Genomic DNA, 20,055 nt, shown 5'->3' with positions numbered 1-20,055 from the left:
CGGCTAATAGAAAAGTACCAGTTTTTTTTTGTTTTTTTTTTGTCAGAAAGGCGGCGGCCGCTGATATGAAGCCGCCGTTTTTTCTGCCGGGGACTTAGATCAATGAAAGGGAACTATATTCCCATTCATTGATCTCCGGGCTCTCGGGGGGCGGCACGCTCAGGCACGATTGCACGTGTGGGATCGCGCAACAGCAAGGCAGCAGCCGCCTGGACGTGACAATATGCAACTACTTCACGCAGCAGGGCCGGTTCACACTTGCAGCGGATAAAACTGATCCATTTAAATCGGATGAGATAAAATGGATTCCTTTTACACGATTTGTGCTTTTTGTAGGATTTCTAGTAAGTTATTTTTTTTTTTTTCTTTACATGGTAATGTAATTTTTTTAGACCAGTGGGATGGAATTGCGATTGGTTATGCTGTAGCAAACTATTTTTTACCCATACGCCCTTATTTAATGTACCATACAACTGAAGCAAGAGGGATATGGAGGCTGCCATATTTATTTCCTTTTAAGCAATACCAGTTGCCTGGCAGCCCTGCTGATCCTCTGCCTCTAATACTTTTAGCCATAGACTCTGAACAACCATGCAGCAGATAAAATGTTTCTAACATTATTATCCATGGAGCTATCACAAATGGCTCCATGGATAATGCTTTTTCATAAAGCATATATGCCAGTAAATGGGTATAACACCTGCACCCTGCTAAATGATGCACAAGGAATGATACCTACATTCTGAAAGTCAAGTAGTTCCCATCATACATGAAAGTACTGTATCAATTTATGAAACATTGAAATCTGAGAACATTGCATAAAGGCAGAAAATGCTGTTTGAGAAATACAATCACACTGGCTATAAACACAAGCATTCTACCCAATGTTTTCTGGAAAGTGTCCAATTAAAATACTCCTCGTAGTGCTAATCATCCCCCTCCACCTCGCCATTGCAGTGTTGGGACTCCCTTAACTTCATCTACAAGGGTTCATTGACTGAGCAAGACAGCACTGCACATCCCACGCCTGTCGAGCCGGTCAGCCTGAGTGCCTCTGTGCCGCGCACAGGACAGCTTGTGCATGCACTGTACAGCATAGAGCTGCTCTGTCACATACGGGAGCGTGGCCACAGTGAGGAGCAGTAATGGAGGAGAATCCAGAGGCTTCCCTCTACTAAGGTAAGTCTCTAACTTTCCCTCCATTAAAGGAATACTATCGATTCACATTTTTTCGATTGACACAGGAATTGTTTGGGAAGTGCTGCTAAGTACTGGTGTATACATTTTTGTAGCAACCTCTTTGTTTACTGTTATTAAAATACTTTCAAACTTTACTGACGCCAAAACTGACGGCTGACTGAGCCATGAGGAGAGGGGAAATTCCCCTCACACTTGATCAGTTAACTCTATGTGTAGCTCTGTGTGTGACAGAGAGAGAGAGAGAGAGAGTACTCCCAACAGCTGCAGCTCCTGTGTCCTGTGTTTCTGACTGAAGTGTCTGAAGAGAGCAGAGAAAATGTAACTCATTGTCACAGCTTTTCATACTGTTTTTGCTTTCAGAGTTTGATATGTTTGATATTTGCTTTCTGTAGTCTGATATGCAACTCTGGCTGTGCATTGAAGCAGACACCCCTTCTGCAATTGATTTGTCCCAATATAGCTAAATCCTACCCTCAATAAATTACAGTTTTTGCCTCTGATATTTAACATGAAAAGTAGGAAAATTTTTACACAGCTACTTAGACATTATTTGTACATAGTCATTTTAGAACACTTGGGCAATGATAGTAATCCTTTAATTTTACAGGTTTGCTTTAACAGCTGGATTAATCATGTGTAGACATTGTATCATTGATAGAAAAGGTGCCAAAAGTAATTGATCTGCCACCTGTTTATTTTGGCAATGGTTGATTCTGCACAGTTGCTGGTATAAAGTTAAATGTTGATGCTAGCCTTTTGTTTTGTACACTGAGGGAAAATTGACATACTGTAAATTAAATATTCTTACTGTATAGAGCTATTGTTGTTTTGTCTAAATTAAATGAATACACTGAAATGTTTTGTATTGCAGTCTACACAAAGTCCAACATCATGTCTCTTGAATTTATTACAGGCTGCATTATAAAGATGTGAAATTAAAGATGATGAATTTTATGTATGCATATTTTCCACAAATACATTAAAAAACAAACATCTATTTGCAGAAGCCCAAGCGTACACGGGTATTTTTCTCTTTGCATATTGATTAGGATCTTATAGAGCAGTTTGCACCTGTATTTGAGATGCTTTTGATAAGCCTGGAACTCATTAGCAGCACTTTTCATTAGCAAGAGCTTTTCAAATCACAGGCGCTTGGGCTACGTTTCCACTGTGCTCAGCATGTGTCTTGCGAGACGCGATCCCGGCACAGCTGTCCAGCGTCTCGCAGCCGAATCCTTCTAGCCGCGATATGGGATTCGGATGGGTGAGGCAAGAATATGCTGTAGGCCGTCAGATTTTTTTTCCCCACCCACGAATTCGGATGCCTCCTATTTACTTCAATAGGCTGCCAATTCCCATCCGAATTCGTGGGTGGGGAATCAGCCAGTATTCGTAGCAGTGGAAACCTACCCTTAGAAGAGCGCTGCTAGTGAGTCCTAGGCCTTATTTTGGTTTGCCACAGCTAACTACATCGGAGTCAAAGTGTGTGCCAATTTCATTAAACAACATAATAAATTATTATATATTTTTTGTGTGTTTTCTAGGTATGACGAGTCAACCAATGAACTAATTAATGATGAACTTGGCATTGCATACCCTATTGTAGATGGTATACCGAATATGATTCCTCAGGATGCAAGGATGATTCACAAAAAGCAGACGCCTTCGGAGAACGATCAGAAATCGGAATAGTTTGATTGGGCTGTCTATTGATACTGAAAACATGTTTCTATCACTCCCCACATTAACAGTGCTTGTTCCTCTGGTGTCATTGGCTGGTATTTTCTATTCTGCTTCTGTAGAAGATGACTTTCCCCAGGGGTGCACCAGCACAGAAAGTGTCTGTTTCTACAGCCTCCTGCTGCCCATCACCTTGCCAGTATATGTGTTTTTTTACTTGTGGACTTGGATGGGGCTCAAACTTTTCAGGCATAATTAGTTTCTATGATTAATTACATGACTGTATAAAAACCTTATTAGCTTTAGTTAATGGCAAAGCAGTGTATGTCATAATAAAGGTGTGATGCACTTTACCAGGAGTGTGTTTATTTCCAGGAAGCTGGCAGTTTATGAAGAAGTGAACCTGTGATTTATTTTAGGGAAAACATTATATGCCTACCTCAGTAGAGTGAAGCCTCTGGAGGATGCAGAGACTGGGAGACTAATGTGGGAGCGCACGTAAACTCTTGAAAAACCCTACCCCAAGACTTGACGCCAATTGGCGTTAGGCGATCCTGGGGCTGCCGCCACGATCACACCCATCGCTGTGACGCGGTTGTAGACAGGTTAAAGTGGATCCGAGGTGAACTCATTGCATAATTGTGTTCCTTTCCTATAGTTTATAGGGCATTCCTCAAGCCAAATACTTTTTTGTTTTAATACTCGAATTCCCTATAAACTAAAGAAGCCACACTCACAGGTTTTCAGAGAGCCAAGGCACTTTCAGACAGTAGCAAGGGCTCATGGGAGCTCAGTCTGGGCAGCAGGAGGGGGAGGTATTACTAGCCAGAGATTTCAGAGGCAGAGGGGAGGAGGGGGGGATTAGTTTTTTTTTTCTTAAGATGCAGATAAGCCTGCTTCTGTGTAATGTTTACAAACATGGCTGCTGTCATTGTATCACAGGAATAATCAATCATATTCTATTAAAGCTGTTTGCAGCTAGATTTGCTGTGTAAACTATCTAAACTTTAGATAAGATATATAGACAAGTTACTTGTTATAGTTAGTTTTTCATCTCTGATCCGCTTTAACCATCTTAGCGGTATGGACGAGCTCAGCTCGTCCATGACTGCTAGATGGCGCCGCTCAGGCCCTGCTGGGCCGATTTTAACAATTTTTTTTTTTAAAACACGCAGCTAGCACTTTGCTAGCTGCCTGTGGGGGGCGATCGCCACCGATGCGCCGCTACCCGTCGCGTAAGGGCCCCCCTCCCGAGACCCCTGCACAGCCTGGCCAATCAGTGCCAGGCAGCGCTGCGGGGTGGATCGGGACTCCCGATGTCACAACGTCGATGACGTTGGTGACGGCATCACGATCGTTACCATGACGACGGGGGAAGCCCTCCAAGAAATCCCGTTCAGAAGCGGTCGGAAAAGGTGAGTAAGACGCCGCCGCGAGGGGGGAATCATGTAGCTAGCGCTAGGCTAGCTACATGGTTTAAAGAAAAAAAAATATACTGCTGCACCGCCACCCTGGCGATCTTAATAGAACGCCAGGGTGGTTAAGATGTCTGAGGCTGGGTTCACATATGACATGGTATGAAAGGCTGCGTTTTATGTTAATGTTGTGTGCATTTTTGGTGCGTTTGCAATGCGTTTTGTATCCATCTTTCATGCGTTTTTATATTTCCTTTTATGCAAATCACTAGGAAGACAATAGTAAGTGGAAATACAGCATAAAAAAATTATTTTGGGGGAAAAAAAACATATAAAAATGCATGAGAAACGCATACCATTGCGTTTCCATTGACTTTCATTATGTGTGGTTTTTTTTGATGCGTCTATGAATATTATGCAACAAAACCAGTGTTTTTTTCCTGCGGCCCATAAACGTCCATTAGGGGCAAAAACGCAGCGTTTTACACAACACTAGCGTATCTGCTTTGTGTGCACCCAGCCTGAGACAGTTTTGCACAGATTTCTAAAAACCTAACAACATTTTGGGCATGATCCACAAAGCTTTTTCACCTGTTTCCCTTTTTCACCTTATCTATGTTACATTTTTAAACTCCCAACGAGCAAAAATATAGTTTACGGTAAAAAAAAAAATAAAAAAATATTGAAATGAAGTTAATCAACAACTTACTTTGAGTGATTATTTTGCTTGTAAGTGTGCTGAAAGGTTATTTTTATCAATTAGGTGATAAGTCTAAAGGTGCATACACACATCAGACTATAGTCTTTGGAAAATGAAAGATCACAGATCAATCTTACCACCCTTCATGTAGTATGAGAGCCATACTCTACACAGTCTTTTCTATGGAGCTGAACTCCACATCAGAAATAAATCTTTGCAAGATGCTGCACACAAAGATGCTGTACAGACACAAAAGATCAGTATCTGCAAAAGATCTGTTCCTGCCAAAAATCCATTCCTGCAAATTGCAATGAAAGTCTATGAGATCTGCAGATCATCATACACACATGATTTAACTGACATTTATCTGCAGATCAAGCAGTCATCTGCAGATCTGAAAATCCATCCTGGTGGATCTGATCTGCAGATGAATGTCAGTTAAATCATGTGTGTATGATGATCTGCAGATCTCATAGACTATCATTGCAATTTGCAGGAATGGGTTTTTGGCAGGAACAGATCTTTTGCAGATACTGATCTTTTGTGTCTGTACAGCATCTGTGTGTGCAGCATCTTGCAAAGATTTATTTCTGATGTGGAGTTCAGCTCCATAGAAAAGACTGTGTAGAGTATGGCTCTCATACTACATGAAGGGTGGTAAGATTGGTCTGTGATCTTTCATTTTCCAAAGATTATAGTCTGATGTGTGTATGCACCTTTAGAGTGATGTGCAGGTACTCTGCAGGGAAATGAGGGGACTATTATCTGAGAAATAGAACGTTATCATTTCTCTTTTCTTTTAACCCTCCTGGCGGTTTAAAAAAATCCGCCAGATGGCAGCAAAGTAGTGTTTTTTTTTTAATTTTTTTTTTTTTCATGTAGCGAGACAAAGTCTCGCTACATGATAGCCGCTGCTCAGGGGCATCCCCCTAGCCCCTTCGATCGCCGCCGGTGATCGGAGATCAGGAGATCCCGTTCAAAGAACGGGATATCCTGGAGGGCTTCCCCCGTCGCCATGGCGACGGGCGGGATGATGTCACTGATGTCGTGATGTCAAAGGGGACTCTGATCCACCCCACGGCGCTGCCTGGCACTAATTGGCCAGGCAGCGCACGGGGTCGGGGGGGGGGGCGGCTGCGGCGCGACGGGTAGCGGCGGCGATCGGATGCTACACACAGCTAGCAAAGTGCTAGCTGCGTGTAGCAAAAAAAAAAATTATGCAAAGCGGCCGAGCGGGGCCTGAGCGGTGCCTCCCGGCGGCATAGCCCGTGCTCAGCACGGGCTTACCGCCAGGGAGGTTAATTACAGTTTAGATTTATTAGGAGTTGGTGCATTTTTCTTTACGAATCTGACCCCAGGGCCCATATGCAATTAACTTTTTCTCCCTAGTTTTCTCTTAGGAGATAATTTTTCATCTTCTATTTAAAATAACTTTCCTGCATTTTCAATTGAAAAAGTACCAAATAGTAGGTGAAAAAGTACTAACAAAATTATTTTGAGTATTTTCTTGCTTGCTATTGGCTTAAAATGCATTTTGACAAGTTTAAAAAAAAAAAAAAATCACCTAGGAGGAAACTCAGGGGAAAAATTAATTGCATATGAGCCCAGGACCCAAAAATTGCTCTGACTCCACAGTCCTGGTTTTACAGCCAATGGAAACCGCTACATAAAAAAAGAAACCAGATACTTACCAAAGGAGAGGGAAGGTTCTGGATCCTAATGAGCCTTTCCTCTCCTCTCCCGGTGCCCGCGGTGCTGCGCTGTCCCCGGGAGCAGTATTTGACTAAATTGGTCAAATACTGCTCCTTCCGCCGGCGAAGGTGACTTCAGAAAGTCTCCCGAAGACGGGCTGCTCCATACTGCGCACGCGCGAACGCCCTCTATCGCGCACGCGTAGTATGGAGCTGCCTGTCTTTGGGAGGACTCTGCTCCCAAAGACTTACAAAAACTCCCGTGGCAGACAATTCGAACGGGGGAGCCAGCGCTGTACCGAGGTCAGAGGAGAGGGAAGGCTCATTAGGACCCAGAGCCTTCCCTCTCCTTAGGTAATTATCTGGTTTCTTTTCTTAGGCCTGGTGCACACCAAAAAACGCTACCAGATCCGCAAAATGCTAGCAGATTTTGAAACGCTTTTTCTTCTTTTTCTGTAGCGTTTCAGCTAGCGTTTTGCGGTTTTGTGTAGCGTTTTTGGTGTAGTAGATTTCATGTATTGTTACAGTAAAGCTGTTACTGAACAGCTACTGTAACAAAAAACGCCCGGCAAACCGCTCTGAAGTGCCGTTTTTCAGAGCGGTTTGCGGTTTTCCTATACTTAACATTGAGGCAGAAACGCATCCGCAATCCAAAATCTGCAGCAGCCCGGGAGTATGCGGTTCTGCAAAACGCCTCCCGCTCTGGTGTGCACCAGCCTATTGAGATACATTACCCAAGCGGATCCGCTCCCGCAAGCGGATCGCAAACTGCAGCCGAAACGCTCTGGTGTGCACTAGGCCTTAGTTGGCTTTCAGTTTATTAATTTATATTACAAAATGAAAAGATTTTGTTTAATAAACATTTTTTGAAAGCAAATTATAAAAAAGCAAGGGCTATCTAGTACATTAGCTTTTGGGGACATATGCACCTGCCAATAAATATGTGTTTAATAATAAAAAGATAAACGAGATATACTTGTGCACAACAATTTTACCTCAATTTAGATAATCTACCAAATATAATATGTGGTAAATATAATTGCAAAAGTATTGGCTGACTTGCACATCTCTCATAAATTTAAATTACCATTTTTTTCTCTTATTACTGATTACAGAATATTGGAATTATTTATTAATCATTGTATTTGTTATTATGGCACTCAGTATCCTTCACAATCTCGTGGCATTGCACTCTGAGAAATGTTGCTTGAAGTAAGGGCTTGAAGTATCGGGTTTGTCTAGATTTTGTGAAATCCTTTGTTGTTCTCTATAGCCAAGAGCAGCTTTTTGCGAAGCAAAGAGAGAGAGGAATATTCTGGGAGCAGCAGCTGTTGCGTGCAGGTGTGTGCTTCTGGTAAGTAATCTTCCTTTGGAACACCAAATGAGGAAATTTTCATGCATGTGCTTTCCAAGCCAAATACTGGAATTTTATCATTTCCAGTTAGGAAATCTGAAAATTAAACCATAAATGTCATATCACAAGGCAAATGTATCTAGACCTGTGCATGGAAAATTGGAGCAGATTTGGGACCTTTTCACACTACCGTTGTGTTGCTAATCAATGGGGGATTTCACACTGTGCATGAACTGTATGCGCTTTACCAGTCGCATTGCATCAACATCTACATCGCCATTGTCCAGTAACTGCACAGCATGCTGTGTGCCATTCAAACGGAAACCGAAGCACTGCACCACTGGTGCACACATGTAAATGTACCATATAAATATAATTGCATCACTTTGCGATGCGACTATATTGTCAAATGCAATGGATGCAGGATAAAAGGAGCCTAAAACTGAGTAGCATGTGCACACTAATGCCAGGGACACACTAGAAGTCGCAAAGCGCTATCTCAGTCGCTTTGTGTCAGCGTTTTGTTGGCAGTTTGTGCTGCATTTTCGGGTGAAAACAGTAACTCATACAAAATCAGTGAGGGGTCAAATAATTATTTCCTCCACTGTATAATATAAGTTTGTCCAATGACAAAGAAATGAAAAGTCTCAGAACAGTATCATTTCAATGGTAGGTTTATTTTAAGTGGCAGATAGCACATCAAAAGAAAAATCGAAAAAATAACCTTAAATAAAAGATAGCAACTGATTTACATTTCATTGAGTGAAATAAGTTTTTGAACCCTCTAACCATAAAAGACTTAATACTTAGTGGAAAAACCCTTGTTTGCAAGCACAGAGGTCAAACGTTTCTTGTAATTGATGACAAAGTTTGCACACATTTTAGGAGGAATGTTGGTCCTCTCCTCTTTGCAGATCATCTCTAAATCCCTAAGGTTTCGAGGCTGTCTCTGTGCAACTCTGAGCTTGAGCTCCCTCCATAGGTTTTCTATTGGATTAAGGTCCGGAGACTGACTAGGCCACTCCATGACCTTAATGTGCTTCTTCTTAAGCCACTCCTTTGTTGCCTTTGCTGTATGTTTTGGGTCATTGTCGTGCTGGAACACCCATCCACGACCCATTTTCAGTTTCCTGGCAGAGGGAAGGAGGTTGTCGTTCAGGATTTCACGATACATGGCTCCGTCCATTTTCCCGTTAATGCGATTAAGTTGTCCTGTGCCCTTAGCAGAAAAACACCCCCAAAGCAAAATGTTTCCACCCCCCTGCTTGACGGTGGGGGCGGTGTTTTGAGGGTCATAGGCAGCATTTTTCTTCCTCCAAATGCAGCGAGTTGAGTTAATGCCAAATAGCTCTATTTTGGTCTCATCAGACCACAGCACCTTCTCCCAGTCACTCACAGAATCATTCAGGTGTTCATTGGCAAACTTCAGACGGGCCTGCACATGTGCCTTCTTGAGCAGGGGGACCTTGCGAGCCCTGCAGGATTTTAATCCATTGCGGTGTAATGTGTTTCCAATGGTTTTCTTGGTGACTGTGGTCCCTGCTAATTTGAGGTCATTCACTAACTCCTCCCGTGTAGTTCTAGGATGCTTTTTCACCTTTCTCAGAACCATTGACACCCCACGAGGTGAGATCTTGCATGGAGCCCCAGAGCGAGGTCGATTGATGGTCATTTTGTGCTCCTTCCATTTTCGAACAATCGCACCAACAGTTGTCACCTTCTCTCCCAGCTTCTTGCTAATGGTTTTGTAGCCCATTCCAGCCTTGTGCAGGTCTACAATTTTGTCTCTGACATCCTTGGACAGCTCTTTGGTCTTTCCCATGTTGGAGAGTTTGGAGTCTTGATTGATTGATTCTGTGGACAGGTGTCTTTTATACAGGTGACTAGTTAAGACAGGTGTTCTTAATGAGGGTGACTAATTGAGTAGAAGTGTCTAACCACTCTGTGGGAGCCAGAACTCTTAATGGTTGGTAGGGGTTCAAAAACTTATTTCACTCAATGAAATGCAAATCAGTTGCTATCTTTTATTTAAGGTTATTTTTTCGATTTTCCTTTTGATGTGCTATCTGCCACTGTTAAAATAAACCTACCATTGAAATGAAACTGTTCTGAGACTTTTCATTTCTTTGTCATTGGACAAACTTACAAAATCAGTGAGGGGTCAAATAATTATTTCCTCCACTGTATATTGGAGCCCAAACGCTCACAAAATGCTGCATGTCCTACATTTTCATTTTCAAAATCACAATTGCTCTAGTGGGCTCACCTCCATACACTTTCATTAGTAAAACGTTTTTAAAAGTGCTGGCGATTTCCAAAATCACTCACAAAAGTGCTCTAGTGTGTCCAAGGCCTAATGCTGCACCTAGGACTGGCAGAAATAAAAGCACTGTCACAGTCCTAGCTCTTGAGATTACAACCACTTCTGTGGCAAAGAATAAGCCACCCTTCACCCCATATCAATGTAATACAGGTGCTTAGCTAAGAGGGTAAAGATATGCGCAGCGCCTATGATCAGAATTGGTCTCATGGCTGGTTTACAGTGAATGCGCTGCAATGACACAATGCACAATTGACAGAGCACAGTAAAGGAAATGTCCATGTTTCCCTAGTGGTTAATTTACATCTATGCAATACAACTTAAAGAGAACCTGTACTGAGTAAAAATATGTAAAATAAACACATGAGGTAACTTCAAATGAAAATTACAGAGTTACCTTGCCATCAGTTCCTCTCAGAAGCTCACCATTTTCTTCTGACGATAATCCCTTCCAGTTCTGACAACATTTTGTCAGATCTGAAATATATCAGTTGCTGTCAGTAAAATATCAGTTGTTGTCAGTTATAGCTGAGAGGAAAACTGATGCACCAGGTAATGTCCATGTTTCCCTATGGCTCAAGTGGGCGATGTTACAGTTTAATTGTGTGCTGACCAGAAAGCTGTTATGTGGTAACGGCCATTTTCAAAATGGAGGACGGAAAATTCCCTTGATCACAGTGGACAAACAGGACGCAGTAGAGGAGAAAAACACTGAGGAGTAGACTACATGGAAGGTAAGTATGACTTGTGTATGCTTATTTTGACTTTTAAATTTTCAGTTCAGGTTTTCTTTAAAGCTTTTTCACAGCACACTTCTGCGTGCATTGTTGTGCAGTGTGTACCCAGTACATTTAAAAGTGCATGAAAATGTGTGTATTTAAGTGTAAAAATTATTCTGTGGTTTTTAATTGCTTAAAATTGGCTTTAATCAGTATATACGCTATACTTACAGAGAAAACATTTTTTTTGTTCCTGTGTTAGCTTGTGAAAAGCCTTCCAAAACATTTTAATAGTTGGGTGATTTTTGGAGTATTTTCCCATGTATATAGTATTCTGTAGACAGAAAAACAGATAAAGTAGATTTGTTGCTTTAAATTGATATAACAGATGTGAAAAAAATACATTACAGTGAATAATGTTCAAGACAAGGAATGCACGTTTTGCATCTGCCTTGTGTGCCAGTGCACTCCTTTCCTCTGAGAGACCCTGACAACAGAGTATTGCTGAGATTATCTCATCACTTGCTTACGTTCCATCCAGTGTTTCCTCACACCTGCCTGCAGGTCCCAGAACAGTGCAGGTTTCATGGGTAACCTGTCTGATAAGTGCACAAGTTATCCCATATGAAAGAGGTCTGTATTGTGAAGTAATATGAATTTCCTTGCTTAATGGCTACAGTGATATGAGAGAAACATCTAATTGCAGAGCTATGCATACAAATAACTAAGCTGTTCCTTTTTACTTTGAGTAAACATTTAGTGACAGTTTCTCTCAATTCAGGACTAAGTCGGACTATAGTGTAATCCTCACTGATAAGGAATTACAGCCATAAAACTTTTTCCTAGCAGATGGCTTCTGAGAGCAGGGGATAGATAAAAAAGGTCAATAGTTCATATATTTTAGCTTCTGGGACGCTGAAAGACTGTCAGCATATGAGACAATACAACTTAAAACATTCTTTTTTTAAGCTGATACACACAAAATACAACTGAGATAGATAGATGGGACAATTCTAAATTGACTTTCATAAGCTTCTTCAAACTGTGCAGCAGTAATGATCAGCAACTTCTGTTAAACACTGTCTTGCGCTTAAAGGATACATCCGAGGACCTAAAAAAAAAAGTATCTTGGGCCTCCTCCAGCCCCTGCCAGCCGTCCTGTGCCCACTCCGCAACTCCGCTACACGCTGGTGGTCCTGGGTCCCCTCTGGTGAAAAATACCGACTGCACATGCGCAAGCGGCAACTCGCTCATTGAGTCGCGCTGACGTGATTTGGACTGTAATGCGCAGGCCCGGATGACGTCAGTGCGATTCAATGAGCCGCACAGTGGAACACAAGAAGATGTAGGAAGATGCCGACCTGGCGAGGTCGGCCTCTGCATCGGGGGAACTGGGAGTCAACGGAGCTGGCAACCGGCCACAGGTCGGTTGCCAGGGGCTGGAGGAAGCCCGAGGTAAGTGGATTCCTTTTTTTTTTTTTTCCTCGGACCTTCCCTTTAAAGATAATACAACTGTCTTTTCAATAGTAAGTGCAATCAATCTGCTTCTCTACAGGCTTGGGATGAATTGCCCAGCTGGCTAGAGAGTTTTTTCATTGCTGATAACTTTTGAAGGACATAATATTTTAAAATGTGTAATGTAATGATGCTTCATGGAGTTATCCTTTAAAGGGAAGGTTCAGGGAAACCTTTAAAAAAATAAAAATCAATTTCCACTTACCTGGGGCTTCCTCCAGCCCGTGGCAGGCAGGAGGTGCCCTCGCCGCCGCTCCAGAGGCTTCCGGTCGTCTTCGGTGGCCGACCCGACCTGGCCAGGCCGGCTGCCAGGTCGGGCTCTTCTGCGCTCCAAGGACAGGCTCTTCTGCGTCCCACGGGGGCGCGCTGACGTCATCGGACGTCCTCCGGGCTGTACTGCGCAGGCGCAGAACTACTGCGCCTACGCAGTACAGCCCGGAGGACGTCCGATGACGTCAGCGCGCCCGCGTGGGACGCAGAAGAGCCCGTCCTTGGAGCGCAGAAGAGCCCGACCTGGCAGCCGGCCTGGCCAGGTCGGGTGGGCCACCGAAGACGACCGGAAGCCTCTGGAGCGGCGGCGAGGGCACCTCCTGCCTGCCACGGGCTGGAGGAAGCCCCAGGTAAGTGGATATGGATTTTTATTTTTTTAAAGGTTACCCTGAACCTTCCCTTTAAATACCAATTCAGACACAGAGGCTCATATGCAATTAACTTTTTCACCTGAGTTTTCTCCTAGGGGATAATTTTTTATCTTGTATTTAAAATAATTTTTCAGCACTTTGCACTTGAAAAAGTGCCAAAAAGTAGGTGGAAAAATACTATCAAAATTGTTGGTGGATTAAAAAGTATTAACCACTTAACATCTCAGTCGTTTTCAGCTTATGCATTCGAGCAATGTTCACCTCCCATTCATTAGCCTATAACTTTATCACTACTTATCACAATGAACTGATCTATATCTTGTTTTTTCCGCCACCAATTAGGCTTTCTTTGGGGGGTACATTTTGCTAAGAGCCACTTTACTGTAAATGCATTTTAACAGGAAGAATAAGAAAAAAAAATGAAAAAATTCATTATTTGTCAGTTTTCGGCCATTATAGTTTTAAAATAATACATGCCTCCATAATTAAAACCCACGTATTGTTATTGCCCATTTGTCACGGTTATTTCACCATTTAAATTATGTCCCTATCACAATGTATCGTGACAATATTTTATTTGGAAATAAAAGAGCATTTTTTCCGTTTTGCATACATCACTATTTACAAGCTTAAAAAAAAAAAAAAAGAGAGAGAAATATTTCATCTTTACATAGATATTTAAGAAGTTTAGACCCTTAGGTAAATATTTGTTTTTTTTTTTTTATAGTAATGTTTTTTTTGTTTTTTTTTTATTAAACATTTTATGTGGGCATTTTTGGGAGGGTGGGATATAAAAGTGTTTTATTTGGGGAAATATTGGTGTATTGTAATGTTTTTGGGAATTTACTTGTAGTTTTACTTTTTGGCCACAAGATGGCAATCTCGATTTTTTTACATGACGTCACTCTAAGCGTACAATGTACGCTTAGAGGGACACAGCTTCAGAAAGAGCGAAGCTTCCGAGAGAAGCTGTCGCTTTTTCAGCGGGGGAGAGGAATCAATGATCGGGCTCCATAGCCCGATAAATTGATTCCGTGGCTACCGACTCCGCGGCCGGGAGTGCGCGTGCACGCGCGCGATCGGCCGCGGGGGCGCGCCTGTCCTCCTTGACGTTTTTATATACGTCAAGGAGGACAAAGTGGTTAAGTTGACAAGTTGTGAAAATATCCTGGCCCATATGAAATTCACTTTTAGGGCTGGTGCACACCGACCGGCTTGTTCAGCGTTTCTGCAGCCGCTTGCGGCTGCGCATCGGCTTGGTCAATGTATCTCAATGGGGTGGTGCACACCAAAGTGGGAGGCGTTTTGCAGAAACGAATCCTCCCGGGGTGAGGCATTTTTTGGATTTCGGATGCGTTTCTGCCTCAATGTTAATTATAGGAAAAACGCAAACCGCTCTGAAAAACGCCTGTTCAGAGCGGTTTTGCCGGCGTTTTTGTTACAGAAGCTGTTCTTTACTGTAACAATATATGAAATCTACTACACCAAAACCGCTACACAAAACCGCAAAACGCTAGCTGAAACGCTACAGAAAAATAAAAAGCGTTTCAAAATCTGCTAGCATTTTGCGGATCTGCTAGCGGTTTTTGGTGTGCACCAGGCCTTACTCCTGAGTTTTCTCCTAGGTGATCATTTTTCATCTTTTATTTAAAATAACTTTTCAGCACTTTGCAACTGAAAAGGTACCAAAAAAGTAGGTGAAAAAGTACTATCAAAATTATTTTGAGTATTTTCTTGCTTGCTGGTGGTTTAAAAATATCACCTAGGAGAAAACTCAGGAGAAAATGCTAATTGCATATGGGCCAGAGTGTGCATTGTGGAGAACTCTCAACACACCACAAACACACTTTTCTCCTTACCCCGAATTCCATAAGGCTAAAAAGTCCTCACATACTGTTCTCAGTATTGTAAAAAATGTGATTGAATGTCATGGGTGCTTTAGGACAGCATTACTCATGACATAAAATGCCCACAACTTATGGGGGTCTAACATTGGCAAAGTGCGGCTTTTCCCAGTCCTGCGGAACAAACCATGTGTAAGGCGTTTACTCTCATAATTCTCCCAGCTAATGTATAGTATATGATACATTTATAGCTCTTGACAAGCAAATGTACTAAAACTTAATCTTGAAGAACATATTTTAACGACCTTTCTGATTACTATAAGGTGAAAAATTATTTAGATACGATGCAGTGGTCTTGAGTCCAACCATGTGATTTTGCTTGGAGTAAAATTAACAGTAGTTGCCCTTTGCCTCAGAAATTATAATGAATACATAAAATAATGAAATAAGGTAAGAAACAGACAGAAAGCACCTGAGAAAAGTTTAGTGTACCATGGCCATCATCTAAATTATGTAAACTAACAAGGTATTAAAGGGACCCTGAGCAGACAAATCTGAACTAACCTGGGGCTTCCTCCAGCGCCCCGTAGCCCGCGAAGTCCTTCTGCATCCTCTGGGTCCCCTCCGTGGTCCCACTGTCGGCCCTGTTAGCCTGACAACGTCAGACAAAGTCGTGCACAACTGTGCATGTATGACTCGTCCAGCCAGACCTCAGAGCGAACCCAGAGGATGCAGACAGACCTCGCAGGCTACGGGGGGCTGAAGAAAGCCCCAGGTAAGTTCAGATCTAGTTTTTAAGTATCTGCTCAGGGTCCCTTTAGGATTGATGTATAGACATGAGATTGTGAGCCCCTCTGAGGGACAGTTAAGTCACAAGACAATTTATACTCTCTCTGTACAGCGCTGCGTAAGATGTCGGCGCTAAGTGCTAAATAATAATAATAATGAGAACATTAGATTATCACCTGCTCAAATATGGTCCAATCATAATTTGCATGTCCAGCAACAACAGCCATTAATTCATTTGGCTGGAAAAGTGACAGGATATCTTTGTCACAGACTTTGTGCAGTCCTCTCTCAAACTCAGGAAAAGTCTCTGCCACAGAGGTGTTGAAAATGTAGTCAATGCACTTGTTCACGTAGTCCTTCCTGTAGCATATAAAGAATCATGGAACATGGAGTACAGTCTTTCCTACATCTCTCAGTGCTTTAAACATGCATCTCATTAAAGCACATTTCCAGTAATCTAAAGAAAGGGGGGTAAAAAAAAACACAGCAAAAAAACCTGCCCCAAACCTTTCAACAGATAAATACAAGTAAAAAACAAGCAGCTGTAAAGTTTGTCGGTCATGTTTGTATTCCTCCAAGGAAACTGCCGGGATCTCCTTTAGGCTCTATTCACACTTGAGCGGGAATCGCGTAATTCCTGCTCAGCGCAAAATGCTAGCGGTTTTTAAAAACCACTAGCCCATATAAGTCTATGGCAGTGTTCTCACTGCCGCGTTTGCGGTTAGTGTTAACCGCAAATGCATAACATGCAGCATTTTGCGACCGATTAGCGATTGCTAGTAGCAAGCATACCACTGCTTATTGTGATCGCTCCCAAAACGCTGCAATGTCCAGTGATTTTTCCGCGTTAATTGCTGAAAAAAAATCACTCACGCAAAAAGCCGGCGGTAATCACCGGCGTTTTGCGGTTTTAGGTGTGAATGGGGCCTTACAGTGTGGGGAACTTGACCTTTCCTGGGCCACATACTCCTCTACAGACTAGTCAAGGCAAGATGTTCTCTGGAAATCTCAGCTGTCCCAAAGTGTGATGTGCATGATGTATTGGATATGGAGGGAGCAGCTCCCTCACAAGTTGGGGGCAGTAAAGGCTGGTGGACATGGCTGGCTGGCTGGCCAAGTTGAACTATATAGTTAAATGTCACTTAGACAATACAATACAGAGGCGCCAACAGAGTAAAAGTATCAAGTTAAAAAGGTATAAAATGAGGGGCAAGAATGGACTTACCTCCCTGACAAAGACACAACTATTGTATAAGATCAAGAAAAACTGTATTTATTCTTACTCCAAAAACAGTTAGCAACATGTTTCACGGGTCTCAAGCCCGCTTCCTCAGGCAAAAATACACAAGTAGCAACTGCAATAGAAACAATATAAAAACATACTAAACATTTTTCACATAATACATTTTTGGTATGATGATACGATCTGTTAAAAAATTTTCAATTCAAAATAATGCAATACAAAACCGTGCAGCACAAATCTAAACAACACAAGTTTAAATATGTAGATGTTCAATACAGAGAACTGTGGGGTCTAATGCGACCGCACAGTTCTCTGTATTGCACATCTACATATTTAAACTTGTGTTGTTTAGATTTGTAATGCATGGTTTTACATTGCATCATTTCGAATTGAAAAATTCTTAACAGATCGTATCATCATAACAAAAACGTATTATGTAAAAAATGTTTAGCATGTTTTTATATTGTTTCTATTGCAGTTGCTCCTTGTGTATTGATGCTTGAGGAAGCGGGCTTGAGACCCGTGAAATGCGTTGCAAAGTGTTTTTGGAGTAAGAATAAATACAGTTTTTCTTGATCTTATACAATAGTTGTGTTTTTGTCGGGGAGGTAAGTCCACCCTTGCCCCTCATTTTATACCTTAACTTGATACTTTTACTCTGTTGGCGCCTCTGTATTGTATTGTCTAAGTGATAATTATCCACCTGGTGGATGGGTGTGACCACCCTTCTTTCTTGTTCTATGAAGAGTGACTTCTAAAGCAGGCCATACACTGGCTCGATTCACGGCCGTTTCGACAGCAGATTCGATCCTGGGATCGAATCTGCTGCCAATCGTTCGCGGTAAACGCAGCCGCCGATCCGATTTCCTCCCGAAATCGGATCGGTCCGTCGATCGCGCCGTGCGGGAAATTACCCTCGATCGCCCGCGGGTAGGGAGCGCGTCGCTAGCGGCGGCCGATCCGATCAAGTATACATTACCTGATGTTGGCTCCCGGGCGTCTTCTCCGCATTGCACGGCTCCGTTCCGGCTCCATCCATCCCGGCGCTTCCTGTGTCACTGCAGTGACCAGGAAGTTACAATAGAGGGCGCTCTATTTGAACTTCCTGGTCACGGAGTGACACAGAAAGCGCCGGGATGGAGCCGGAACAGAGCCGTGCAATGCGGAGAAGATGCCCGGGAGCCAGCATCAGGTAATGTATACGGGGGGGGGGGGGACAGGTGGCAGGAGCAGCTCAGCAGATGGTGAATCGGTTTCAGGCTGAAATCGATTCACAATCTGTTTGCAGTAAAGGCAGCCATACGATCCCTCTCTGATCAGATTCGATCAGATAGGGATCTGTCAGCTGGTCGATCTAATGGCACATCGACCAGTGTATGGCCACCTTTAGCCTGAGTGGGGACAGGCCTAATCTCCCCTCTTGCTTTTTGAGTGGTTGCCTGGTCTTGGCAACCCATACTTGTGAGTATTATTCACTACATACAATATATACATTGTATTATCAATAATACACGATTGGGGGCTCTCGATTGTCTACCTTCTTGTTTTATATATCTATATAGTTAAATGGTTGGTGTGGCTTTCCAAATGAATATGCATAGTTATATTATGCTTGCAGTTCTTTAATATCACAGTTCATGTACCATAGCCCTAAGGTTAGAAAGATGCAGCCTAAAGCCTGGTATACACTCCCAGTTTTGATTGGCCAATTTTACCACCTCCACTTAACATGAGGGCCAACAGATTTTGAATACCATGTGAAGGTGAGCTCTCACACTACATGGAAGTGGTAAAATTGGCCAATAAATGGTGTGTAACCAGCTTTAAGGTGCATATACACACACTAAAACTGTCATTTATAGGAATTGGACTCGACACTAGGTTGACCATTCTGGCTATGAGATCATATAGAAGCATTCCATGGTTACAACTCAGTGATGTGTACTGTTGCTATGAGGAGCGGGTGTTGGACGATGATGTGGCACAAAGCTGAATGGCTTCCGAAAGGGGAGATCGTCATATATTACAGCTTGGAGCAGCCAAAGGGAGAATGGTGGGAACCCAAAGGACGCTGAGGGACCTCACGGACTACTGGGGACTGGGAGAAGCCTCAGGTAAGTTAAAGTCAACAGTTTTAAAGAGAAACCGTGACCAAGAATTGAACTTCATCCCAATCAGTAGCTGATACCCCCTTACCCATGAGAAATCATTTCCTTTTCACAAATGGATTATCAGGGGGCTCTGTATGGCTGATATTGTGGTGAGAACCCCGCCCACAAGAACCTCTGAGGACCATGGTACTCCTGGAAGTTTCCTGTCTGTGAACCTTGTTGCATTGTGGGAAATAGCCGTTTATAGCTGTTTCCAACTGCCAAAAAAAGCAAGCAGCAGCTACATCACCTGCCAGCAGTAAAAATGTCACCAAGTGATAAATGTCAGAATGTAAATCAGGGATTTAAAAGATTTTACAATGGGCAAACACTGAATAAATCATTTATCCATGATTATTGTAAAAATGAAGCACTTTTTTAATATATTATTTTCACTGGAGTTCCTCTTTAAGCAGAGTTCAGGTGTGCTTTAGCGCACGCATTTTGCAGTAAAGCAGTGTGAACTTTACATAGGTATTGCATTGCAGTGCGGCAAGCCGTATTACAAAGTGGCCGTATTCCGCACTGCAATGCACCACTGTAAAGGCAGTCTGATTCTCTGGTATAGTTTACAAAAGCATATGGATTTTAATACGGACATAAAAAGCGAACTTTTATTGTTATGAAGACAGGGTGCTCCACTGTATTTTACTGAAATGAAAATGAATAAAGGGGCCTATACACTCAGCTGATTTTCTGGCCGATCGATCCCGATCGATTGATCGTTTGAAAATCGGTTGGCCAATCGACCGATCGATGGCCGATTTCGATGGATTTCCATCGACCAGGCACGA

General features: G+C 42.6%; 2 protein-coding genes across 4 annotated transcripts in view; one reads left to right on the top strand and one right to left on the bottom strand.

Moving 5' to 3' along the window:
• The first annotated feature begins 2,831 nt into the window (after positions 1 to 2,831).
• PIGY (phosphatidylinositol glycan anchor biosynthesis class Y) lies at positions 2,832 to 3,233 on the top strand. Its single transcript, XM_068233203.1, has one exon. The coding sequence runs from the start codon at positions 2,924 to 2,926 to the stop codon at positions 3,137 to 3,139; it is 216 nt and encodes a 71-aa protein (XP_068089304.1). The 5' UTR covers positions 2,832 to 2,923; the 3' UTR covers positions 3,140 to 3,233.
• A 4,379-nt stretch (positions 3,234 to 7,612) lies between these two features.
• The window catches only part of HERC6 (HECT and RLD domain containing E3 ubiquitin protein ligase family member 6), a 93,763-nt gene continuing 81,320 nt past the window's right edge, over positions 7,613 to 20,055 (bottom strand). For 2 of the 3 annotated variants that reach the window (XM_068233167.1, XM_068233175.1), the window contains exons 21-23: positions 16,045 to 16,228; positions 11,311 to 11,413; positions 7,613 to 8,136 (exon numbers count right to left, since the gene is read on the bottom strand). In XM_068233167.1, the coding sequence (XP_068089268.1) occupies positions 7,925 to 8,136; positions 11,311 to 11,413; positions 16,045 to 16,228 (499 nt within the window). In that variant the 3' untranslated portion in view covers positions 7,613 to 7,924. Of the gene's footprint in view, positions 8,137 to 11,310; positions 11,414 to 16,044; positions 16,229 to 20,055 lie in introns of those variants that run through there. The other variant, XM_068233182.1, reaches the window with a different exon arrangement.

This window comes from Hyperolius riggenbachi, chromosome 1 (assembly GCF_040937935.1).
Source record: "Hyperolius riggenbachi isolate aHypRig1 chromosome 1, aHypRig1.pri, whole genome shotgun sequence".
NCBI classification, from domain to species: Eukaryota; Metazoa; Chordata; class Amphibia; order Anura; family Hyperoliidae; genus Hyperolius; species Hyperolius riggenbachi.
This window is presented reverse-complemented; position numbering and strand designations above follow the sequence as displayed.